Below are 26,095 nucleotides of genomic sequence, written 5' to 3'. Positions count from 1 at the left end.
TGTTCACCTTTAAAGTTATCAGATCCTGCATTGAAACATCTGACACTGGCCCTTTGTTTGAAAGTCTAAACATAAGAAAATCGATGGAGTTTTTAAACAGTTTCAGGTTGAAACCCAGTGATTCGTTCTGGAGGCATGACTCCGATTGAACTCACTGTGTGACAGCAATTAATTACAAGTTGTTTGTAACTAACTTTGTTCACAGTTCAAAGAGTTTTTAAATTGGCTCAATGATGTGTTTTCTGAATAGCAACTTCCAGTCGGAGGACAGAGACAGAGACAGAGTCGTTTCAGCACAGCAGGAACCATTCAACCCATCGAGATGTAATACAAATCTCAAATTACAGAGATCAGATCCAATTACTGAACTGTGATTTGCTGAAAGAAAACCAGGAACAACATTACGTTTGGTAGCAAAGAGTTAACAAAGAGAAAACTAGCAGACTCCACACGGAAGCAGAGAATCTGCAGGTCAAGGTAAGATTTGTCTGCTCCTGTACTTTATGTATTTCTTTATTTTAAACCATTTTCTCAGTCAGATTATTTTACATGGGCTGTTGTAGCCATTCCCCTTCCATGAGGTTTTATACAGTGACTGAGCTGGAGCAGTGATGAAGGTGATCTGTTTAACAGTGAGGCTCCCAGAATCAGACCACTCCTGTTCCACACCATTATTTTCATTTTTAAGAGGGATGGAATGAGGTGAATCAGAGCATTCCCACATCCCAGTTCAGACCGGGCTGGGCCCTGGACCTTCCTCGATATGGGTTTTTGTAATTACAGGGAATTAATTTTAGAGCTCTGGCGCCCTCAACGCTACGACAACGGATGAATGAACACTGCTCGACAATTATCAGGCAAGAGTGTTCTCTTTCTGTTGGGGAACACTTCAGCGGTCACGGGCATTCACCTCTGATCTTCAGGTAAGCGTTCTCCAAGGCAGCCTTCACGACACACGACAGCGCAGAGTCGCTGAGCAGAAACTGATAGCCAAGTTCCGCACACATGAGGATGGCCTCAACCGGGATCTTGGGTTCGTGTCACACTATCTGTAACCCCCACGACTCGCCTGGGCTTGCAAAATCTCACTAACTGTCCTGGCAGGAGACAATACACACCTCTTTCATATGTGCTTTACCCTGTCTCCACTCACATTGTCTGTACCTTTAAGACTTGATTAACTGTAAAAACTCGCATTCCAATCATTATTTTGTAAATTGAGTTTGTGTCTTGATATGCCCTGTTTGCAAACAGAACTCCAACTTACCTGGCGAAAGAGCAGCACTCCGAAAGCTAGTGGCTTGTGCTACCAAATAAACCTGTTGGACATTAACCTGGTGTTGTGAGACGTCTTACAGTGTTTACCCCAGTCCAACGCCGGCATCTCCACATCATGCCCTCAACATACAGAGTTTAGCTGCACAGTCTGCATTTCCCTGCTCCAACCAATACTCGGGGAATGACCGCACTCTCAAGTCTTTGGTTAAAAGTCAAAATATCAGATGTACACTGTGACTGTTTGTAATGTTACAGATAGAAATTCACTGCACTGACTGAATTGGAAATGATAACCTCTCTAATCAACCTCAAACATTGTTTCGAGCTGAATTGGGTGCTGACTTGTCAAACTGGTTCAATTGGTTACTCTCTCCTATAAATAGAAACCTCGAAATAATCTCATAACTTTTACCAGAGGGTGAAACTCAGACACGGGTATTATAAACAGGGTCAGCTCAGATGATTGGTATGATTTCTACTGAGATAACCAGGCTGCATTGAATTGACAAAGGCAGGACCTGCACAGTGACAGTAAAGCCGGTGTGGTTGAGGTCAAGTGGGAATGTAGTTTCTGAACTGATTGTGAAGTATCTCTTTCTTCCTTCCATTTAAATGTGTCGCCTCCCAGGGAGATTATTCTCCTCCACTCCCTGCAGTGAATCCATCCTTTGAGGCTGTAGCTATTATCTAACTGTGAGCTCCCCGCAGTGAATCCATCCTTTGTGGCTGTAGCTATTATCTAACTGTGAGCTCCCCGCAGTGAATCCATCCTTTGTGGCTGTAGCTATTGTCTAACTGTGAGCTCCCTGCAGTGAATCCATCCTTTGTGGCTGTAGCTATTATCTAACTGTGAGCTCCCCGCAGTGAATCCATCCTTTGCGGCTGTAGCTATTATCTAACTGTGAGCTCCCCGCAGTGAATCCATCCTTTGCGGCTGTAGCTATTATCTAACTGTGAGCTCCCGCAGTGAATCCATCCTTTGCGGCTGTAGCTATTATCTCACTGTGAGCTCAGGCAGTAACTGAGAAACAGTTTATTCAACACTGGGACCCTCACAGCTCAACTTGTTTCTATTCCCCACCATCCCTCTCATTTTGAATAAGAGGTGATGCGATTAACCAGGGACAGGGAGCACAGGGTCTCCACAGACAGTGAAGAGATTGTGGGAGGACCTTCTTGGGGCACAATGTGAGATAATACTCTTTGGATTTAAAAGCGACAGATTTGAATGGAGTAGGAAATGAATGACAGATGGTCATGCTGAGACTGATTCTTGATACAGAAATCAGTATATGTTGGATTCAGTTTGAATAAGTTTTTACAGGTCGCTATAATGAGGTTAGTTGGAGCTCAGTGTGTTCAGCTTTGAATTCCATTCCAAGCGCCCACAATGGCTCCAGGTGGAGCTGAGCTGTAATTGTTAGGTTAATACCTGAGGTGCAGCGACTGAGCTGCTGATAGACTAGTTCAACTGGTTATATTTCTGAGGATGAATTAGCATTGGGTATAATTTAATATTCTGCCCCCATTTTTTTATCTTACTCTGTAAGATCCTGTCAATTCCATTCATTAAAATGATAATAAATCCTGTTAAAGGAAAGAAAGCACTGTTCATGTTCTGAAAGATTGATGGGTAGGAAACAAATACCCGTTCAGTAATACAGCGGGTTACTTGTGGTACCATCAGGATTGAATTGTTAGATCAAACAGTGCGTTAAACTGGGAGGGGATGGTTTGAATCTTTTCTGGTTCAGAACAGACCCCGACATCCTTGAAGGGAATTAGATAAATGATTGTAGGAAGAAGATGTCAGAGTGAGAAAAATTGAACCTTGTTCTCACAAAAAGCCAGTGCAGATATCAGAGCCTGCTGATTGAGTTTTAAACTATTTTAATATCCATGAAAATAAATAATATCAAGGTGTAGTAATCTTACCAAGGCCAGTTTTCCATCACCATACACCCATTTATTTACAGCGGCAGTTGAGTGCCATTCGACTGCTGTAGAGTGTAAATAAGCCCTGAGTCAACAACTGCTGGCCTGTGTGGAGCCAACTGATTTTAACGCCCCCTTCCCTCACCTCCCCCCTCCCCCACCAGCTGCTCCTTCCCTAGGGGAGCTGATACTCAGAGGAAAAGAGGTCCAGCAGAGATCTATTGATGATTCCCCATGGCCATCATAACATCCCTCTCTCCCCCCGCAATTCAATTTATTCCCTGCACCCCCACCAGCAAGCATCCTTTCTGCTGCTTAGTGACCGGCCTTGGGTCAGCTGGAGGTCGGACCAGATCAGTGGGTGTGAAGTGGATGGGGGACCTTTGCTTCTGGAGAAAGTGTGGCAAAGTCACCGATCTGGTTCCTTTTGAGGCCCCGCTTCACCAGGGGCACTGGACTTCTGCACTTCCATGTCGGAGTCCGTAGCAGGAGACTAAGGAAATCTGGCATATCCGCTACAACTCTCACCAACCTTTACCGATGCACCATAGAAAGCATTCTTTCTGGTTGTATCACAGCTTGGTCTGGCTCCTACGTTGTCCAAGACTGCAATAAACTGCAAAGAGTCGTGAATGTAGCCCAATCCCATCACGCAAACCAGCCACTGACACTGTCTACACTTCGCGCTGCGTCGGCAAAGCAGTCAGCATAATAAAGGACACGACGCACCCCAGACATTCCCTCTTCCCCCTTCTTCCGTTGGGAAAAGTATATAAAAGTCTGAGGACATGTCCCAACCGATTCAAAAACAGCTTCTTCCCTGCTGCCATCAGACATTTGAATGGACCGACCTCGCATTAAGTTGATCTTTCTCTACACCCTCGCTATGTCTGTAACAGTACATTCTGCACTCTTTCCTTTCATTCTCTATGAACAATATGCTTTGTCTGTATAGCGAGCAAGAAACAATACTATTCACTGTATCTGAATACATATGACAATAACAAATCAAATCACTTGGAGGGGCCAGCGTGTGTTCGATCTCCATTTATGGCTCGTCGCTGGCAGTGGCCATGCCTGTGACTGGTACTGTCGCCTGTACTGACACAGGTTCTCTATTCTGGTGATGGTTCAGGTGCTTCCTGATAATCTTGACCTGCACTTGGACTTTGTACAACATGAGCCCTGTCTTTTCTGTTATAATCTTGGGGGTCCAATGGTTGCCGTCCTTGAAGTTCCTCACATGGACTGGATCATCGGTCTTAAATGCTCTTTCTGTTTGCACAGAATCCTGGTTCTTCTTCTGGGTCTTCTTTTGGGACTCCACCTTCCTTGCCAGGTTGATTGGCCATGCTAAATTGACCTGAATGTCAGGGGATGAGCAGAGTAAATATGTGGGGTTACTGGAATACGGTCTGGGTGGGATTGTCATCGGGGCAGACTCGATGGGTCAAATAAACCCCTTCTTCAACCTCGGGATTTTATGAAACCCCAGATTGAAAATTAGGATAGTCTGATGAGACATTTTGTAACCTTCATTAATGTGTCCAATGAAAATACAGTAATTTAAACATTTCCAACACTCCTATTGAAATTCCCTGTTCGCTTCACTGGATGGACTGTCCCAGGATTGAGGAAATTGCCATTCTAATTGAAACATTTCCAACCGTCTTATTGAATCTTTCTTTCAGTTCTGGTTTATGGGCTGACCTGGGAGTGAGAAAATTATCGTTCTCGTTCACCTGGCACTATTCGTCACTTTTTCTTTCATTCCTGCTTTAATCAGATCTCCGGTGAATGCTGGATTGATTGAGAAAGTACACAGCTGGAAGTAAGCAAGGAGTGTGGACTGCGGGACTAAGAGGTGAACCAGCACAGGATTGTGAGAGTGCCAACCAGAGAGAGACCTTGAGATTGAAAGAACTTCCATATATTTTCTGGAGAGGAAGGTGAGAGAAAGTTGCATTTATTCCGGTCCTGTAGACAGTGGGAAATCATGTTGCAGCTATATAAAACATTAGTTAGGCCGCAATCCTGCCTCTGAAGACTCTAACACTTGATTCAGGGTGCTGAGGTGTTCCTCCTCAGTTTTCCCTGTAATTAGATGTCATAAAAATGAACTGCTCCAGGAGGAAAATCTTGTAACAGATTATCCATTGTTCCCAGAACGTTTGAAATCAGAAACTCCAGGCCTCCAGGTAATCACGTGTACGCACAGTATCATCATTTTTAATAACAGGAATATTTGATGCTCCCCAACTGAATGGACTCATCGAGTGGCTGCAAAGGCTTGGAATCAAACTCCTCCCCCACTTTACCTTTCATGGCGAAGGGCCCTGTCCTGTACTTGAAAAAGCGAGGAGGATAGCCTGTGGATCAACAAATATCTTCACTATAGAGCCACGCAATGTGCCCAGTTCATCAGAATATTTCTGAATGGCATCCTCTGTCACCTTTGTGTGCTTTATTTCATCCCAGTTCGACAGAACTTCACTGAGCCAGCCATGCCCTATAGATAAGGCTCCTTCCCTTTTACCACACGGACATGTGTTCTTCTTTTCTGTTGTGTGCAATGTCCATTTCTCACACGGGAAGCAATGGTATGGGCTCTCCGGTGTACATCTGCAGTTTGACCGCTGTCTGAGTAAGGGCTGGCGCTTGTTCGAGTCCCAAGTTGTCTTGTTGGTCTTTTCACTGATCACCGATGCAGAGGCTCCCGTGTCCATCACAATCTTGGTTTGCTTTCCACCGACCTCTGCTATTGCATAGATAGGTTTCACATGTCCCTCAATCGCATTAAACATGTTGTAAGAGTGCTCCTCGAGCAAAGAAAAGTACAACACAAGAACACGCCCTTCGGCGCTCCAAGCCTGTGCCAATTATGATGCACGAAGTGAACTGAAAAACACTTCTGCCCCTACTCGGTCTGTATCCCTCTATTCCCTCCCTATTCATGAACCCATCCAGATGCCTCTTAAATGTTGCTAATGTACCTGCATCAACCACCGCCTCTGGCAGCATGTTCCAGGTGCCAACCAATCTGCGTGAAAAACTTCCCCTGCACATCTCCCTTAAACTTACCCTCTCTCACATTGAACCCTTTTATTGACACTTGCACCCTGGGGAAACGCTGCTGAATTTGCACCATGTCGATGCATCTCATAAGTTTCTAAACCTCTATCAGGTCTCCACTCAGCCTCTGGCTGTCCAATGAAAACAATCCTCGTTTATTCAACCTCTCACCACAGCCAACACCCTTGAGACCAGGCAACAGCCTGCTGAACCTTATTTGTGCTCTGCAAAGCTTCCACATTCTTCTGGTAGTGTGGCGACCAGAACTGTGTGCAATACTCCAAATGCGGCCAAACCAAGGTTTTTTATAGCTGCAACATGATTTGCCAACACTTGTACTCAATGCCCCGGCCATGTGTCTTCTCAATAACTATGGCCACCTGTGTTGCCACTTTTCGGGAACTGTGGAGCTGCACGCCCAGATCCCTCTGTGTCTTAATGTTCCAAAGGGTTCTGCCATTTACAGTACAATTCACACACAAACTTGATCCTCCAAAATGCACTACCTCACATTCGTCCAGATTAAATTTCATTTGCCATTTGTGCCCAAATCTCCAATCTTTCTATATCCTGTTGTAAACTCAGCACTATTACCCTCTCCACCAATCTTCGTGTCACCCACAAACTTACTAATCAGACCACCCACGTTTCCTCCAAACAAAATAGGTCCCAGCACTGATCCCTGCAGAACACTACGAGCGACAGGTCACCATTCTGAAAAAAATACTCATTCCCTCCTGCTCTCTGGGGTGAATTTTCCCGTTCCGCCCACCATGGGAATCGGAAAGCCGAGGGGTGGACCATGGAAAGGTCCGTTGACCTTGGGTTGGATTTTACAGTTTTGGGAGGAGCGCAGCGTAACATCCTGCCGTCTGTCTTCTATCACCAAGCCAGTTCTGTTTCCATCCAGCCAGCCCACCCGATTCCTTGTGATTTCAGTTGTTGTACCAGTCTGCCATGTGGGATCTTGTCAAATACCTTACTACAGTCCATATAAACGACATCCACAACCATTCCCTCATCAATTATCTTTGTCACCTCTTCAAAAACCTCAATCAAGTTGGTGAGACATGACTTCTCCCTACAAAACCATGCTGCCTGACACAAGCGAGTCAATTTCTTCCAAATGTGCACAAACATTCTTCTGGTAGAGCGGGCAGAGGGGGGAGCGATTTTGGAGCGGAGAGCTGGAAGTTAAGCTGAGTTTATTTTCACTTACTTTTTTGGAGCTTTTTTTTTAAAAAAAGCAGGAAACCAGAAGTCGGCCGTGGGGAGTCCTGGGACGGTTTGTAGTTTGTTTTTTTTAAAAAAGGCACTAACCTCCGAGGTTCAACCTCATTCTTCTGGTAGAGCGGGCAGAGGGGGGAGCGATTTTGGAGCGGAGAGCTGGAAGTTAAGCTGAGTTTATTTTCACTTACTTTTTTGGAGCTTTTTTTTTAAAAAAAGCAGGAAACCAGAAGTCGGCCGTGGGGAGTCCTGGGACGGTTTGTAGTTTGTTTTTTTTAAAAAGGCACTAACCTCCGAGGTTCAACCTCATTCTTCTGGTAGAGCGGGCAGAGGGGGGAGCGATTTTGGAGCGGAGAGCTGGAAGTTAAGCTGAGTTTATTTTCACTTACTTTTTTGGAGCTTTTTTTTTTAAAAAAAAGCAGGAAACCAGAAGTCGGCCGTGGGGAGTCCTGGGACGGTTTGTAGTTTGTTTTTTTTTAAAAAAGGCACTAACCTCCGAGGTTCAACCTCATTCTTCTGGTAGAGCGGGCAGAGGGTGGAATGATTTTGGAGCGGAGAGCTGGAAGTTAAGCTGAGTTTATTTTCACTTACTTTTTTGGAGCTTTTTTTTTAAAAAAAGCAGGAAACCAGAAGTCGGCCGTGGGGAGTCCTGGGACGGTTTGTAGTTTGTTTTTTTAAAAAAGGCACTAACCTCCGAGGTTCAACCTCATTCAGCCTAGTTTCGGGAGCAGTTTCGGAAACCGGAAGGCCGCATCGCGAAGCCTGCCGGTAGCTGTAGTTTTTTTTTTCTCTCGGGCCCCTAGCCCTATAAATTGGTGCAGAGGAGATACCCGATCCTCTACACTGGTAGAGGATCCCACCCTTCCATCCTCCTCTAACCTAATTATAAGTGTGGGGAAGTTTTTGGCTTCAGGGATGGCAGTTCAGGCAGTATGCTGCATCTCCTGTGGGATGTATGTGGTGAGGGAATTCAGTAGTGTTTCAGGAGATTTTAGTTGTAAGAAGTGCATTAGATTGCAGCTTCTGGAGGAGCGTGTAAAGGAGCTGGAAGGGGAGTTAGAGGAACTCCGCATAATTCGGGAGGTAGAGGTGGAAATTGATGGGAGTTATAAAGAAATAGTAACTCCTAGAAATGAGGCTTGGGTCAATGCCAGGAGGAGGGGTAAGAAGCAATCGGGAGGACAATCCCCTGGGGCGGTTCCCCTCCATAATAGGTTTTCGGTGCTGGAGGCTACAGTTGAGGAGGAATCAACTGAGCATAGAGAGCAGATCTCTGGGGGTGAGCCGAGTGAGAAAGCTCAGGTGGTTAGGGGCTGTAAAAGACTGGGCCTTGTGATTGGGGACTCCACAATTAAGGGGACAGATAGGAGGGTCGGAACTAAAGGTAGGGACTCAGGGTTGGTGTGTTGCCTACCAGGGGCTGGGGTCCGGGATGTGTCTGACAGGGTATTCAGAACTCTTAGGGGCGAGGGAGATAAACCACAAGTTATTGTACATGTGGGGACACATGACATAGGGAGGATAGGGGAAGGGGATATCAGGCAGGGATTTATGGAGTTGGGGTGGAAACTAAAGGCCAAGACTGACAGAGTGGTTATCTCTGGACTCTTGCCTGTGCCACGGGATAGTTTAGAGAGGAATAGGGAGAGGGAAGGTTTGAATTCATGGCTGAGGGGATGGTGCAGGAGGGAGGGGTTCAGGTACTTAAGCAATTGGGGCTCGTACTGGGGAAGGTGTGACCTCTATGAGAAGGATGGTCTACACCTGAATCGGAAGGGGACCAATATCCTGGGGGGTAAATTTGCTAAGGCCATGCAGGGAGGTTTAAACTGATTCGGGGGGGGGGAGGGATCCTGAGTAGTGGGGCTGAAAGTGAGGGATGCATGGATGGGGACTGCAATGCACGGCATTGCAGAGGTGAGGTGGAGCAGGGTTTGAAATGTGTATACTTCAATGCCAGGAGTATTCGCAATAAAGTGGGTGAACTTGCAGCGTGGATCAGTACCTGGGACTTCGATGTTGTGGCTATTTCAGAGACATGGATAGAGCAGGGGCAGGAATGGATGCTGCAGGTCCCGGGGTTCAAATGTTTTAGTCGAAGTAGGGAAGGAGGTAGAAGAGGGGGAGGGGTAGCATTATTGGTCAGAGATTGTATCACAGTGTCAGAGAGGAGGTTTGATGAGGACTTATCTGTTGAGGTAGTATGGGCGGAGATTAGAAATAGGAGAGGAGAGGTCACCCTGTTGGGAGTCTTTTATAGACCTCCTAAAAGTTCTAGAGAGGTTGAGGAAAGGATTGCGGAGTCAATCCTGCTTAGGAGTGAAAGTAATAAGGCAATTGTTATGGGGGATTTTAACTTTACGAATATTGACTGGAATTGTTATAGCTCTAGCTCGTTAGAGGGGTCAGTTTTTGTTCAAAGCGTGCAGGAAGGTTTTTTGACTCAGTATGTAAACAGGCCAACTAGAGGTGAGGCTATATTGGATCTGGTGCTGGGAAATGAGCCGGACCAGGTGCTAGACTTGGAAGTTGGTGTGCATTTTGGTGATAGTGACCACAATTCGGTTACGTTCACCTTAGTGATGGAAAGGGATAGGCATGAACCTCGGGCCAGTGGTTTTAGCTGGGGGAAGGGTAATTATGAGGCTATTAGGAGAGAATTAGGAAACATAGGTTGGACTAGGAGATTACAGGGACTGGGAACGTCCGACATGTGGAGTTTTTTCAAGGAGCAGCTACTGCGAGTCTGTGATAGGTATGTCCCTGTCAGGCAAGGAGGAATTGGTAGGGCTAGGGAACCGTGGTGCACCAAAAAAGTTTCTTTGTTGGTTAAAAAGAAAAAGGAGGCTTATGTTCGGATGAGACGTGAGCACTCGGGTAGTGCACTAGAAAGCTTTAGATTGGCTAGGAGGGAGTTGAAGAGCGAGCTTAGAAGGGCTAAAAGGGGACATGAGAAGACTTTGGCGGATAGGGTTAAAGAAAATCCTAAGGCGTTCTATAGGTATGTCAAGAACAGAAGGTTGGTTAGGGCAAGTTTAGGGCCAGTTATAGATGGCAGAGGGAAGTTATGTGTGGAACCGGAGGAGATTGGTGAAGCATTGAACCAATATTTCTCTTCGGTGTTCACGCAAGGGGACATGAATATAGCTGAGGAGGACACTGGGTTGCAGGGGAGTAGAATTGACAGTATTACAGTTGATAAGGAGGATGTGCAGGATATTCTGGAGGGTCTGAAAATAGATAAATCCCCTGGTCCGGATGGGATTTATCCAAGGATTCTCTGGGAGGCAAGAGAAGTGATTGCAGAGCCTCTGGCTCTGATCTTCAGGTCGTCGTTGGCCTCTGGTATAGTACCAGAAGATTGGAGGTTAGCGAATGTTGTCCCATTGTTTAAGAAGGGGAACAGAGACTTCCCCGGGAATTATAGACCGGTGAGTCTCACTTCTGTTGTCGGCAAGATGTTGGAAAAAATTATAAGGGATAGGATTTATAGTTATTTGGAGAGTAATGAATTGATAGGTGATAGTCAGCATGGTTTTGTGGCAGGTAGGTCGTGCCTTACTAACCTTATTGAGTTTTTTGAGAAAGTGACCAAGGAGGTGGATGGGGGCAAGGCAGTGGACGTGGTATATATGGATTTTAGCAAGGCGTTTGATAAGGTTCACCATGGTAGGCTTCTGCAGAAAATGCAGATGCATGGGATTGGGGGTGATCTAGGAAATTGGATCAGGAATTGGCTAGCGGATAGGAAACAGAGGGTGGTGGTTGATAGTAAATATTCATCATGGAGTGCGGTTACAAGTGGTGTACCTCAGGGATCTGTTTTGGGGCCACTGCTGTTTGTAATATTTATTAATGACCTGGATGAGGGTATAGTTGGGTGGATTAGCAAATTTGCTGATGACACCAAAGTCGGTGGTGTGGTAGACAGTGAGGAAGGGTGTCGTAGTTTGCAGGAAGACTTAGACAGGTTGCAATGTTGGGCCGAGAGGTGGCGGATGGAGTTTAATGCGGAGAAGTGTGAGGTAATTCACTTTGGTAGGAATAACAGATGTGTTGAGTATAGGGCTAACGGGAGGACTTTGAATAGTGTGGAGGAGCAGAGGGATCTAGGTGTATGTGTACATAGATCCCTGAAAGTTGGGAATCAAGTAAATAAGGTTGTTAAGAAGGCATATGGTGTCTTGGCGTTTATTGGTAGGGGGATTGAATTTAGGAGTCGTAGCGTTATGTTGCAACTGTACACAACTCTGGTGCGGCCGCACTTGGAGTACTGTGTGCAGTTCTGGTCCCCACATTACAGGAAGGATGTGGAGGCTTTGGAGAGGGTGCAGAAGAGGTTTACCAGGATGTTGCCTGGTATGGAGGGGAGATCCTATGAGGAGAGGCTGAGGGATTTGGGATTGTTTTCGCTGGAAAGGCGGCGGCTAAGAGGGGATCTTATTGAAACATATAAGATGATTAGAGGTTTAGATAGGGTGGATAGTGATAGCCTTTTTCCTCTGATGGAGAAATCCAGCACGAGGGGGCATGGCTTTAAATTGAGGGGGGGTAGTTATAGGACCGATGTCAGGGGTAGGTTCTTTACCCAGAGAGTGGTGAGGAATTGGAATGCCCTGCCAGCATCAGTTGTAAATGCGCCTAGTTTGGGGGCGTTTAAGAGAGCCGTAGATAGATTCATGGACGAAAAGAAATTGGTTTAGGTTTTTTTTTTTGTAACTGGTCGGTGCAACATCGTGGGCCGAAGGGCCTGTTCTGCGCTGTAATGTTCTATGTTCTATGTTCTATGTTCTAAATCCTCACCAAACGCTTCTCCACCACAGACGTTAGGCTCACCAACCCTTGATTTCCTGGATTATGCCTGCTTTCTTTCTGAAACAAGGGATCAACAATGGCTATTCTCCAGTCCTCTGGAACCTCGCCTGTGGTTAAAGTGGATGTGAAGATATATTTTTACTCCCCTATTTCTTTCCTCCCACAGTAAACTGGGGTTGATCCCATCTGGCCCCGGGGACTTGTCTACCTTAATGTAATTTAGGATACCTACCACTGCCTTCTTTGATATATTGACATTCCCTAGAGTGTTCACACACCTATCCTTGGCCTCAACATACTTCACGCCCATCTCCTTGATGAATACGGATACAAAGTACTCATTAAGGATCTCACCGCCTTCCTGTGACTCCACGCATAACTTCCCTCTATTGCCCATGAGTGGGCCTATTCTTTCTTGGGCTACCCTCTTGCTCCAAATACATGCATAAAAGTCTTGGGATTCTCCTTCTCCGTTTGCTAAAAACGTTTTATGGCCCCTTTTAGCCCTCCTAATTTGGCGTTTAAGTTCCTTCCTATTTTCTCTACATTCCTCAGGGACTTTGTCAGTTTTTTAGTTGCCTGGACCTATTGTATCTTTTCTTTTTGACTGAGCTTACAATTTTCCTTGTCATCCATGGTTCCCGAATTCTGGCATTTCCATCCTTCATTTTTCCGGGTCAGGCACGTCCTGCATTTCAATCAGTTGGCCTTTAAAAGCTTCCTACATGCCAGACATGGATTTGGCCTCAAAGAGCCGCTCCCAGTCCGCATTCCCCTGTTCCTGTCTAATTTGGATGTATTTGTCCCGCGTCCAATAGAACCGAGGGCCACTCTTGTCCTTATCCATTACTACCCGAAGTCTTATGGAATTATATGGAATCCTTTGCTCCTGTATGTGCTCTGAGCTCTCCAGGGGATGTGTAGCTGACTGATGCTTTTTCAAATTTGAATTCCCTTGCTCCGCCTTCGACTTGCTCTTAGCATCTTTGCAGCTCTTTGTTAAACGCCCCTTTTTTGTTGCAGTGGTGACAAACAGCATCAAAGCATTTGCAATGATCCACATAGTGTGTCCCTCAACACCTGACACATTCTATTGCTTTCACCTTTCTTCTTGCTGCCTCTTTTGTTACTTGATGCAGTGCCCCCTCCTGCGCACCACCATTGGTCTTCTGGATATATTTCGCATTGCAGCCATTTCCATGCACTGAGAAATTTCTGGGGCCCTCTTGAAAGTCACTGTGGCTTCACCCAATAACTGATGCTGGCTCGGTGTGGGCGAGGCCGGGTCATTGGGGTTGATGAGGAATAAATCCGGATCTGTTCAGATGACCAGATGTGTATTACAGAGCCTCGCTAGAATGATATTGTAAATTTAGTGTTAAATTGAAGAGACCCATAAGGGAGAATGAATTTGTGCTTTGGGATATTTTTTCACAAAGTCAGACACACTGGAAATCTGAGTTGTTCTGAGATTAAGAGTGAAACGGGTAACTGCATTTTACATTGCTGGTTTTAAACCTTGGTTGTAAATTATTGCTGTTGAATAAGTTCTAATTTGAAGAAATTAAATGTCTGAATCACTTTTCCATTTCCATATTGGAGAAAGGAGAGGACAATAGCTGAGTTTGATTAGGGATACAGGTACAGGGACACAGACACTGACACATCCACACGAGTGGAGAATATGGAGCCACGTGCATTTGTATAGCACCTTTAACGTAGCAAAACATCCCAAGACACTCGACAAGAGAACAATTCATTGGGAAAACAAATACATAAAACATTCGAAGGGGTCGCTGGGCAGGTGACTAATTTTAGTCAGATTGTTAATCTTTTTAAGGTGAATCTGAGAAGGGGGAAAAGTAAAGCAGCCGAGAGGCTTCGGGAGGGAATTCCGGAGTTCAGGACTTGGCCTGAATTGTGGACAAATTATCCTCAAGATACACAACTTGTCAGACTGGGCAAGGTAGAGATGTTGTTGGCTTCTGGGGCTGCTGTAGGCTACATGAATAGGAAGAGAGGGGCCATGGAGAGATTGAAAAGCTAGTTTGAGCATTTTAAAATTGAGGTGTTGTCAGGCTGTGAGACAGTGAGAGTTGGTGAACTCAGGTGAATGAACTGAGACGTGGTGTGAGTTAGTCAGGATTCAGGAAGCAGAGTTTCAGAGCAGTGAGAATGTAGAGCTGGATATCAGCAGTTTGCATGTTGAACCTGCTGCCAGGTTACCGAGGGGCAGCATGTTGATGAGAAATAGAAGAGGGCCAATGATAGAGATAATGGTGTGGGAGTGGCAAGAGAAAGCAATGTCACTGATTCTCTGGATGGAAAGTAACATAAGAATTGAACCAGGGGCCTTTGATGCATTTCCACTCAGCTGGACGACACGAGGGAGGAGTTGGAGAAAGATAACATGGTCAAGGATGCTAAAGGTTGCAGACGGGTGAATGAAGATACCTCACTGACTTTTGTCAGAGTCGGACAGGATATTATTTGTGATTTTAACAGCAGCGGCAGGGTGCAAACTTAACTGTATGGACCTCCTGCAAAAATGGTGCTGGATTTGGGAGGTAACAACATGTTCAATAACTTTGGAGAGAAAAGTGGAAACTGGAAATGGGGCAGAGGATTGAAAGGGAAAAGGATTTTTCAACGGACGTGATGATGGCAACTGGTACTTTGTGAAACAACTGTCACTAATATCACGGTAGCATATATGAGACTGTAATATTCTGAAATATATCTTGCGTATTAGTAAAGATCTCAACGCCCTGCTTCTGATTTTAATATTTACACCTGATCCTGACATTGATGTTATCCTCATTACAGAGTCTCAGAATCAGGCAAGGCCTGTCAATATCATGGCTGAAGGTTCAAACAGGGGAGAATATCCAACAGCTTCATCAAAAATGAGAATGGACACAGGTAGGATCACAAAAATACAAATATAATTTCTATCCTGTCTGCAGCTCAAACAGGGACTGAGTGGAAAGTGGGAGAGAGTGGCCATCTAGAGCAGGTTTATACAAGGTTCGGCCCGAGGGGGCTGCGTGTGACTCGCAAAGCTCCTCTACGTGGTCCCAGAGAAAGTTTCCAAATTGTTGTTAAGAAGCTGAGTTTCAATTCAGGATTCTGCTTGGAGCTGATCTTCCAATCAGAGGTAATTTCTCTCTCCCATTGCTGCTGATTTGTCCACTATTGACTGTGATTGGGAGAAACAAACCACGATTGGTGGTGCAGTGAACAGCGTGCTGAAGGCTCGTGTGAGAAAGAAGCAAAGGCATCTCTGGGTGGGGCAAACTGCAGTGGGACTGGATCTCCCCAACATTCGCTGCGAATAGACTGACCAGTGAGTGGGAGTGAGGCATTGATTGGTGGGGTGGGGAAGGTGGGAGTGAGGCACTGAGTGGAGGGGTGTGGGGGAGTGAGAGACTGAGGGGGGTGTGTGGGGGTGTGTAGGGGGTGTGAGTGCACTCTGTGCACTGTTTCAGAGCACATTTCCACTCCGTCTGACAAAGGAGCAGCGCTCCGAAAGCTTATGGTATTTGCTACCAAACATACCTGTTGGACTTTAACCTGGTGTTGTGAGACTTCTTCCTTTGGGCAAGCCAGTTTTGGATCCACAGGGCAGCAGCCCCTTGGGTCCCATACCCTCTCACTTTTTCTAGAAGGCCTGCATGGGGGACCTTATCGAACGCCTTGCTAAAATCCATATAAACCACATCTACCACTTTCCCTTCGTCAATGTGTTTAGTCACATTTTTGAAGAACTCCACCAGGCTCGGAAGGAATGATCTGCCTTTGACAAAGCCATGCTGAGTATTCTTGAGCATACTAAACCTCTCGAAATGCTCATAAGTCTTGTCCCTCAGGATCTTCTCCATCAGCTTACCAACCACTGAGGTTAGACTCACCGGTCGGTAATTTCCTGGGCTATCCCTCGTCCCCTTCTTGAAAATAGGAACCACATCCGCAATACTCAAATCCTCCGGCATCTCTCCCGTCTCATCGACAACGCAAAGATCATTGCCAGAGGCTCTGCAATCTCTTCCCTCGCCTCCCACAGTAACCTGGGGTACATCCCATCCGGATCCGGCAACTTATCTATCTTGATGCCATTCAAAGATTCCAGCACAACCTCTTTGTTAAAGTCCACATACTCAATCATTTCAGTCCACCGCAAGCCCGCAGTACATCCACCCAGGTCCTTCTCCTCCGTGAAAACCGAGGCAAAATACTCATTCAGCACCTCTGCCATTTCTACTGGTTCCGTACAGACTTTCCCGCCTTCACCTTTTATCGGCCCTATTCCTTCACGTCTCATCCTTTTACTCTTCACATATTTATAGAATGCCTTAGGGTTTTCCTTAATCCTACCTGCCAAGGCCTTCTCGTGACCCCTTCTGGCTCTCCTAATTTCCTTCTTTAGTCCCTTCCTACACGCCGTATACTCATCTAGATCTGGAGATTGTTTTTGACCAGGGTAATCAAACATCCAGATTTTCTGCACTGTCCTATTTTTGAGCCCTGTATCTCTGGGTTGTCTCCTGCCAGGATGCTCTTTGTCCTGTAATTTTGTGTTTCCAATTCTGCACATGCGCTGTGTGTATTCGCACAGGCACAGCCTTTCTGGCTCTGACCCATCAAGAAGCAACCTGCCCCAGCAATTACAGGTTTGGTAGCCGCTCCCCTGCCCATTCCAATGCCAGAGGTATTTCCTTACCTCAGGGTTGGTCACCGTGACTTTGACTTGAAACTGAACTGGATTAGCCATGTAAATACAGGAGCAGTCAGATGTGGAGCATTCTTTGGAGAGTAAGTCATCTCCTGTCTCACCAAAGTCTACAATGTACAAGGCACAACTGGAAAATTTGCAATTTGTTTACTGTGGCTCCATGAACACTCGAAGCTCTACATCACCCAGGACAAAGTAGCTCAATTGATTGACACCACCCATCCATCACCTCATTCTCTTTGCCACCGATGCAAGTGATAGCAATATGCATCATTTACAGGGTGCATTTCATCCCCTCACCAAGGCTCCTTCAACAACACTTTCCAAACCCGAGACCTCTGCCACCCTAGAAGGACAAGGGCAGCAGATACATGGGGATACCATCATCTGGAAGTTGCCCTTTAATCCACACATCATTCTTACTTGGAACAATATTGCTGCTGCTTCACTTTTCCTGTATAGAAGTCTTGATCTTCCCTTCCCAGCAGTACTGTGTATATATACAGCATGTAAATTGCAGCAGTTCAAGACGGTGTCTCACCAGCTTTCCAAAAACAATTAAGGATAGACAACAAATTCCGGCCTTGCCTGGAACCCTCACACCCAGTGAGCAATTTAAAAAATGTTGATTTTATATTTGAAATTGATGGACTCTTGTTAACCAAGGGTGGGTATGGATTTGGGGCAAAGATGATTGCTGTCAGGTCAAATATGCTTTCACTGAATGTTTCTGTGTTCCCAGAAGGTGTTTGATAATGTGGCTCACAGGAGGCTTTAGTTGCTCTCTGTAAAGGGAAGTGTAACAACATGAATAGGAATTCATTGACAGAAATGTGTTTATTTTTCTCCATTTGTGTTTACAGATCCAAACTCCACAATTCCTCAGTTCCTGACAAAGTGTGATGATTATCAACTGTTCAAATTGACAAAATTCTACCGGGACAGACTAGAACAGGCAATGGAAGGAGGAGTGGATGGAGTCAGCTTAACGTTAACGTATGAGAGGATTTTCACTGGACAAGAACATGGGGTAAGAGGGAGGGACCCAGGATAGAACAAAGAACAGTACAGCACAGGAATAGACCCTTCGGCCCTCCAAGCCTGCGCAGACCATGATGCCTGCCTAAACTAAAACCATATGCACTTAGAGTCCGTATCCTTCCATTCCCATTCTATTCATGTTTTCATCCAGATGCCCTTTAAATGCTGCTTTCGTACCTGCTTCCATCACCGCCCCACCCCCTGGGCAGCACATACCAGACATTCACCACCCCCTGCGTTTAAAAAAAAACTTCCCTCGCACATCTCCTCTGAACATTTCCCCACACACCTTAAAACTATGTCCCCTAGTACTTGACTTTTCGACCTGAGGAAAGAGCATCTGACTATGCACTCTGTCAATGCCACTCATAATCTTGTAAACTTCGATCAGGTCGCTTCTCAACCTCTGTCGTTCCAATGAGTGCAAACCGGGTTCAGAGCTAATACCCTCCAGACCAGGCAACATCCTGGTAAACCTCTTCTCTACCCTCTCCAAAACATCCACATCCTTCTGGTAGTGTGGTGATCAGAATTGTACACAATTTTCTAAATGAGGCCTAACTGAGGTTCTGTACAGCTGCAGCATGACCTGTCAGTTTCTAAACTCAATGCCCTGACTGATGAAGACAAGCATGCCGTTTGCCTTCTTGACTACGTTGCCACTTTAAGTGATCGGTGGACATGTTCGCCCAGATCTCTCTCCCTCTCAATACTCCTAAGGATTCTACCATTTACTAAATAATTCCGACATGCTGTATCTTCCAAAATGCATTACCTCACATTTGTCTGGAATAAACTCCATCTGCCATTTCTCCACCCAAGTCTCCAACCGGTCTATATTCATAGAATGATTTATAGAATCCCTGCAATACAGAAGGAGGCCATTCGGCCTATCGAGTCTGTACCGACCACAATCCCACCCAGGCCTTATTCCCGTAACCCTATATGTTTACTTTGCTCTTCCCCCTGACACTCGGGTCAATTTTAGCATGGCCAATCAACCTAACCCGCACATCGTTGGACTGTGGGAAGAAACCGGAGCACCCGGAGGAAACCCACGCAGACACAGGGAGGAAGTGAAAACTCCACACAGACAGTGACCCAGGCCAGAATCGAACCTGGCTCCCTGGCGCTGTGAGGCAGCAGCAATATTCTATTTTAAATGAGTTAATGAATTTGAAACTTTCCTTTGTAAACTCCAGTCTGAAATTCTCCATTGCTCTGACTCTGCACAGCCACTTCTTCAACATGTTTATCTCTCAACTATCTAACTCATCAATCCTCCTTACTGAGCTTTTATGCCAGAAATAATTTGACAAATAACATTCTGTATCTGACACTTGAGTTAATGAGTAGAAATGATTAAATGATTAGATTTTTCACCATTATTATTGCTTCATTCTCCTGACATAAATCAAGAGTCGATGTTTGGGTTAGTCAAAAGTTAATTCATCAGCTAATTTTCATTTTAGGATTTCCATTCTTCTATTTAAATAACGTAATAATCAGAAGCATCCTATCCTCGCTACCTGAGTTCTGACTTGCCACTGTTTTATTTACATACAGAGAGCAGGAGTGGGCTGTTCCACTCCTCTGTTTAACATCATTGTGGCCGATTTCATAGTGAGTTCAAATCTGCATCTTGCCGATCCCTTATAAACTATCACCCCCTTGTTTACCAAGTGTCCATCTACCTCCGTCTTAGAATTAGTCCATGGCCTTTTCAGGAAGAGAGTTCCAAAGACTTATGACCTCCTCAGAGAAACAAACTACCTCATCACCTCAGGATTTCGGAGTAAATCACAAAGTGATGCAGCAGGAATTGAGAGAAAGAAATGGATCATATTGCCAATCAGGAACCAACCAGATGTCATGTTGGACTCTGAAGGACAGACAACTAATTACATTAAAATACTGCAGATTCTCAGTGATCCCTCACTCTCCTGGAAATATATTTTTGATTCGAGTTTAGTTGATTCTCATTTCTTAATCGTTAATGACTGGAATGAGATGTGAAGTGAATTTTCAGTCCGTGTTTATTATGGATCAGGACCCGGCCCAGTGACTGATTTCTGAGCTGAAAACAACTGGGAAATCCCATCACCGAGCAGATCCTTTCCATCTCATTCTCAGTGTTTATCTTTCACTCTGCGTCTCATTATTCTTCATTACTATTCTTCATAGAAAGTCACTGAGCTCGTGGATAAGGGAAACCGGGCGGACAGTTCCAAACTTCTCCTCAATCTGGTGATGGAAAAAGGATCTCGGGCTCGAAGGGTGATGTGGGAATCCTTTGTGAGAATGCGTCACGGAGTCCCAAAACTGGATAAAATACTGAAAGAAATACAGGAGCTTGGTACGGTAAAATCACACAGCGATTTTAATTTCCCATTTAAACACTGCCGGTGTTACTGATTTGATTTCATGAATTTATTTAAACAGGTTCTGATGCATTCGATGACATGAACATTACACAAGGTTTATCTGAATTGCCCAGACACCTGAAAGGTAAGGGATGAAATTGAGAATGTAAACCATTTCACTTCTGAGAATCAGAATGATTAATTACAGCCTTTGTTAAAGAGGTTGTCAAAAACCTGAGAATCAGAAAGTCAAAGGCTGGGATAACAGGGTTGAACATGATTGGGGTTTTGTCATTGATCCTCAACTATGCAGAGATTCAAATTGCAATTCATAGAATTTTTCTTGCATTCTGTTAATACGTTGCCATGGCATCTTTTCACTTAATCAGCTGCTGATTTCTATTATTTCTGATGTCTTATACACTTTACAGAATCTTGCTACACTATGAATCTTATACAAACCTTATGTGTGTGCATGAATGGTCTGGATGGCAATAAAGAGTAGAGCCTTGAGCCAGAAGTTAAGGCTTGTCTACACTGGGGCGGCACGGTGGCAAAGTGGTTAGCACTGCTGCCTCAGAGTGCCAGTGACCTGGGTTCAATCCCGGCCTCAGGTGAATGTCTGTGTGGAGTTTACACGTTCTCCCTGTGTCTATGTGGAACACCTCTGGGTGCTCCGGTTTTCTCTCTCAATCCGAAGATGCGCAGGTTAGGTGGATTGGCCATAGTAAATGTGTGGGGTTACGGGGATAGGGAGGAATACGGAGGCATTGGTAAGATGCTGAATTGAAGAGTTGGTGCAGACTTGAATGGGCTCCGTCTGCACTGATGGGATTCTATGGATCTATGGAAATCATTCTAAACAGACACAAACTAAAATACTGAGCAGGAAAATCCCAGAAGGTCCATCAAACAAAGATAACAAGGGTTCAAGCATCATGGCGAAAGACATCTTCCACTGGTGCCTCCCAGTCCAAATCCTGCCACTAACAATGACCACACAATCTTCTTGTAGCAGCAAAAATAGAAATGCCCAGAGTTGATATGGAAAAATGCTGTGTTTAATATTCCCCTCTAATCCCTCAGCTGATTGTTTCCAATCGTGCAGATCACGTTGAACCATTGTTCCTCATATGCACTTCTCTTCCACATGATGCAGTCTCTGTGCCAGACAGGATTCGTCTGGCTCCCTCTTTAGAGTCAGCACAGCTACTCGAAACATCTTACAGAGGCTCATAGTTCTCTGGAGATAACGAAACGCTGAACATCCACTCTATTCCTGCATTTACATAGTTCAAACATGTGTTATCAGGTCTCACACAATTTGATGACTGGAATCATCGATCAGAAGTGATTCTATACTCATTCCGATATTGATTAGACCTCTTTCAATTAGAGTTTGTATCTGTACTTCAAAGTAAATAAACCATGTAGCTGAGCTTCGCAAAGTTGTTAACCATTTTTGTAGCTTTCATCTGTGACTTTTCCACTCTATGTTGAGTGTGAGGTGATTCACTTTGGAAGGAGTAACAGGATTACAGAGTACTGGGCTAATGGTAAGATACTTGGTAGTGTGGATGAGCAGAGAGATGTGCACACTCTCCAGGTGTGATGTGAGCAGGAAAGTGTGCAGGCAAAATCATGTCATAGAAACATAGAAAGTAGGAGCAGGGGTAGACCATTCGGCCCTGCGAACCTGCTTTACCGTTCATTATGATCATGGTTGAACATTCAACTCATTAGCCTGATCCCATCTTCCCTGCAAATTGTTTGATCCCTTTAGCTCCTGGAGGTATAGATAAGTCTTTCTTGAAAACATACAATGTTTCAGCTTCAAGGTTTTTTGTAGTAGTCAATTTCATAGACTCATGACTCTGCATTTCTCTGCATTTCAGTCCGAAATAGTCTACCCTGTATCCTCAGACTGTGATCCTCATTCTGGAAATCCCCGCCATCGGGTACATACTACCTACGTCTATCCTGTCTAGTCCTATTAGAATTTAGGTTGCTATGAAATCCCTCCCTTATTCTTCCGAACTCCAGTGAATATAATCCTAACTGACTCAATCTTTCCTCATACGTCCTCATACCAGGAATCAACCTGGTATACCTTCTCTGCACCCCGGCGGGGGCGGTGCCAGGTCGGCGGGGGCAGGGCCGGGTCAGCGGGGGTGGGGAACTCCCAGGAATCAGCCTGGTATACCTTCTCTGCACCCCCTTTATAGCAAGAACAACCTTCCTCAGATAAGGAGTCCAAAACTGCATGTAATATCCAGGTGTAATCTCACCGAGTCCCTGTAGTTGCAACAAGACATCACTGCTCCTGTGCTCGAATCCTCTTGGTATGAAGCCCAACACACCACTTGCCTTTTTACTGCCTTCTGCACCAGCATGTTTACCTTCAGTGACTGGTGTGCGATGACACCCGGGTCTCGCTGCACATCTCCCTTAATCTATAGCCATTCAGATAGTAATCTGCCTTCCAGGTTTTGCTACCAAAGTGGCTAAGTTCACATTTGTCCACATGATACCACACCTACCTTGCATTTCCCCACTTAATCAGCTTCTCCATCTGACATGGAAGCATCTCTGCATCCTTCACACAGCTCACCCACCTGCCCAGTTTTGTGTAGTCTGCACATTTGGAGATATTACATTTAGTTCCCTCATCGAAATCATTAATATATATCATGAATAAGTGATGTTGTAGTAATTGGTATCAGCCTTTTAATTGATCACAACTTTATCTTTCAAGTAACTCGACCAAGTCACAGAGTTCTCTTAAACAGCTGTTTTAATCATCTATGTAGTGAAGACTCTGGAAAGGCACGGGTCACAGTCTGTAACTCGCCAGAATACAGAATTCCTAAATACAGAAGCAATTATAGCCTCAAATTCAATTCTAGGTAATTAGCATATACCAATCATATTTTAGGAGTTACCTCAATCCACTCAGTTATTGATTAAGCTCACATCATTCAGAGATTAAAACCAATCACAGTCCCCTTAAACTGGTTTTGGTGCTTATCTGTGAAAACGTTTAGAAGAACTTTTTTTTCATAGCAGCTTGTGTGACATTAACCCTTTCAGTGGTGTCCCAGCACCGATCCGTGCGGTATTCCACTAGTCACAGTCTGCTATTTGGAAAAAGACCCAGTTATTGCTACTCTGTTTCCTCCCTGCCAGCTTATTTCCTGTCCATCTCAATACACTGCTCCCAAATCAATGTGTTGAATTTTACAGGCTCATCTCTTACCTGGGACCGTGTCAAAAGCCTTCTGAAAGTCGAAATAAATCACAACCATTTACTCACCTTCGTCACCTGTGCTAGTTGCTTCCTGGAAAAAATTCAAGTAGATTTGTCGAGCAAGACTTCCACTTCATATATCCATGCTGACTGTCCAATCCTGCCACTGTTTTCAAGTGCTATTAATGAACTATAGCACTTTCCCCACTACCAATAGAATGTTCCAGAAAACTATTCCGTATACAATCCAGGAATTCCTACTCGACGTTATTGTGTCTGATTTCACTTGGCCAGTCTATATGCAGATTAAAATCACACACAATTACTGATGTTCCTTTATCACATGCGTCACTAATTTCCTTTTAAATGCCATCCCCAGCCTCACCACTACAGTTTGTGGGTCTAGCTACAACCCCCATTAAAGTTTTCATAAGTTCATAAGATATAGGAGCAGAGTTAGGCCATTCTGCCCATCCAGTACGCTCTAACGTTCGATCATGACTGATATGCTCCTTATCCCCATTTTTCTGCCTTCTTCCCATAATCCTTCAACCCATTACCAATTAAAGATCTGTCTAACCCCTTAAATGTACTCACTGTCCCAGCATCCACCGCACTTTGGGGCAGCGAATTCCACAGATTCACAACCCTTTGGGAGAAGGAGTTTCTCCTCAACTTTGTTTTCAATTTGCTGCCCCTCATCCTAAGACTATGACCTCTCATCCGAGAATGCCCCACCAGCGGAAGCATCCACTCCATGTCTACTTTATCAATACCTTTTATCATCTTGAACAGCTCCAATTTGATCTCCCCTCAATCTTATAAATTCCAGAGAGTATAGCTGAATCTATTTTAAATCTCTCTTCATACAACAAACCCCTCATTACTGGAATCAATCTCGTGAACCTCCTCTGAACTGCCTCCAATGCCACGACATCTTTCCTCAAATAAGGGGACCAAAACTGTGCACAATACTCCAGGTGCGGCCTCACCAATGCCTTGTATAATTACAAGAACTTCCTTACCTTTATATTCTATTCATTCGCTTTCTTTATTCTCTGCTGTACCTGTATGCTAGTTTTCTGTGACTCAGATCCCTCAGCACCGGAACATCCCGAAGTCTCTCCCCATTTAAATACTAAGTCGCCTTCCTATTTTTGAGACCAAAGTGCATGACCTCACACTTTTCCACGTTAAACTTTTGTAACCTCTGAGCCTTTTCAGCACTACCCATGCGGATTACACATCATCAGAGCTAATATCCTACCTCATTATTTACCTAATTTCCTCTTTAACCAGCAAACCAGCTCTATCATCTTTTCCTTTTTGACTCTCCTTCCTAGATAGTGAACACCACTGGATGTCCCATCGCTTGTCAATCTGCAGTCATTCCCGACGACATCACACCTGTTTGCATCTATTTACACGATTAATTCATCCACTTTATTTCAAATTTTCTGTGCGTTAAAGCACAAAGTCTTTTTGTCAATTGTCCCATTCCCACTGTGTGTTCATTGTGGCACTGTTTGATTTTGGCCCTTGATTTATCTGCCTATCACTTTTCTTATTCCCCTTACTGTCTTTTTTTAACTTGTCCATGAAAAATGTTTGACTCTAGAACGTGGGAGGCAACGTATCATCCAGGAATTTTGTCTGTGACCACAGAAGGGCCTGTCTATTTCTCTTACAATTGAATCCCCGATAACGATTGCATTCCCATACTTTTTTCTCCTCCTCTATGCAGCAGGGCCAACCCTGGTGCAACAGATTTGTCTGTTGCTGCTTTCCCCTAAGAGGTCATTTCCAAAGCGGTATACCTGATTTGCAGGGGAGTGGCTACAGGAGATTCCTGCACTGCCTGCCTAGTCCTCCTGATCTGCCTGGTCGTCACCCATTCCCTTCCTGCCTGTTGAGACTTACCTTGCGGTGTCACCACCTGTCCATAAGTGCAATCCTCAATACTTGTGGATGCTCCATAGTGTCCCAGCCGACCTCCAGCTCTAAAACATGGGCTTCCAGCAGCTGGAGACACTTGCTGCACACGTGTGCTTCCTACATGGAACACGAGGAGCGCACCACAGCTTTGAGATCTCCTGCCATGACCTAGCCCTTTACCTTTTGAAAGATATCAAAAATTAAATAATATCAATTACTCTACATCGCTTCTTCCCGGTTCCTTGTTCCTGCATAATGGCAGGGACAAACAAGAAACCACAAAATAAAGACTTTAAAAACCATAAGTGATAAAACCAATAAAAACTTACCCGATCATACTTACCCAATCGGCTGCTTCCCCTGACCCCGCACCATTTTTGAATCCTGATGTCAACACAGCATCTCCAAACTCCAAGCTGGTGCTTAAATTTCTCACTGCACTCTTTGCTG

At 44.9% G+C, this 26,095-nt stretch overlaps 2 protein-coding genes across 2 annotated transcripts in view; one reads left to right on the top strand and one right to left on the bottom strand.

Moving 5' to 3' along the window:
* LOC144483448 (NACHT, LRR and PYD domains-containing protein 3-like) overlaps positions 1–26,095 on the bottom strand; it is a 396,724-nt gene that overhangs the window by 117,294 nt on the left and 253,335 nt on the right. The window lies entirely within an intron of this gene.
* LOC144483438 (uncharacterized) lies at positions 446–25,817 on the top strand. Its single transcript, XM_078202124.1, has 6 exons — positions 446–477; positions 15,154–15,249; positions 17,923–18,089; positions 20,285–20,456; positions 20,543–20,608; positions 25,690–25,817. The coding sequence occupies exons 2-6, from the start codon at positions 15,186–15,188 to the stop codon at positions 25,815–25,817; spliced, it is 597 nt and encodes a 198-aa protein (XP_078058250.1). The 5' UTR covers positions 446–477; positions 15,154–15,185.

The sequence above is a fragment of the Mustelus asterias genome, unplaced genomic scaffold (assembly GCF_964213995.1).
Source record: "Mustelus asterias unplaced genomic scaffold, sMusAst1.hap1.1 HAP1_SCAFFOLD_69, whole genome shotgun sequence".
In the NCBI taxonomy this organism is placed as follows: Eukaryota; Metazoa; Chordata; class Chondrichthyes; order Carcharhiniformes; family Triakidae; genus Mustelus; species Mustelus asterias.
This window is presented reverse-complemented; position numbering and strand designations above follow the sequence as displayed.

What these genes read in the sequence shown, in the direction of transcription:
- LOC144483438 (XM_078202124.1), top strand. Translation starts at nt 15,186, where the DNA reads ATGGCTGAAGGTTCAAACAGGGGAGAATATCCAACAGCTTCATCAAAA. An exon ending in AAAAATGAGAATGGACACAG is followed by an intron (nt 15,250 to 17,922) that starts GTAGGATCACAA and finishes TTGTGTTTACAG; the next exon opens with ATCCAAACTCCACAATTCCT. An exon ending in TCACTGGACAAGAACATGGG is followed by an intron (nt 18,090 to 20,284) that starts GTAAGAGGGAGG and finishes TATTCTTCATAG; the next exon opens with AAAGTCACTGAGCTCGTGGA.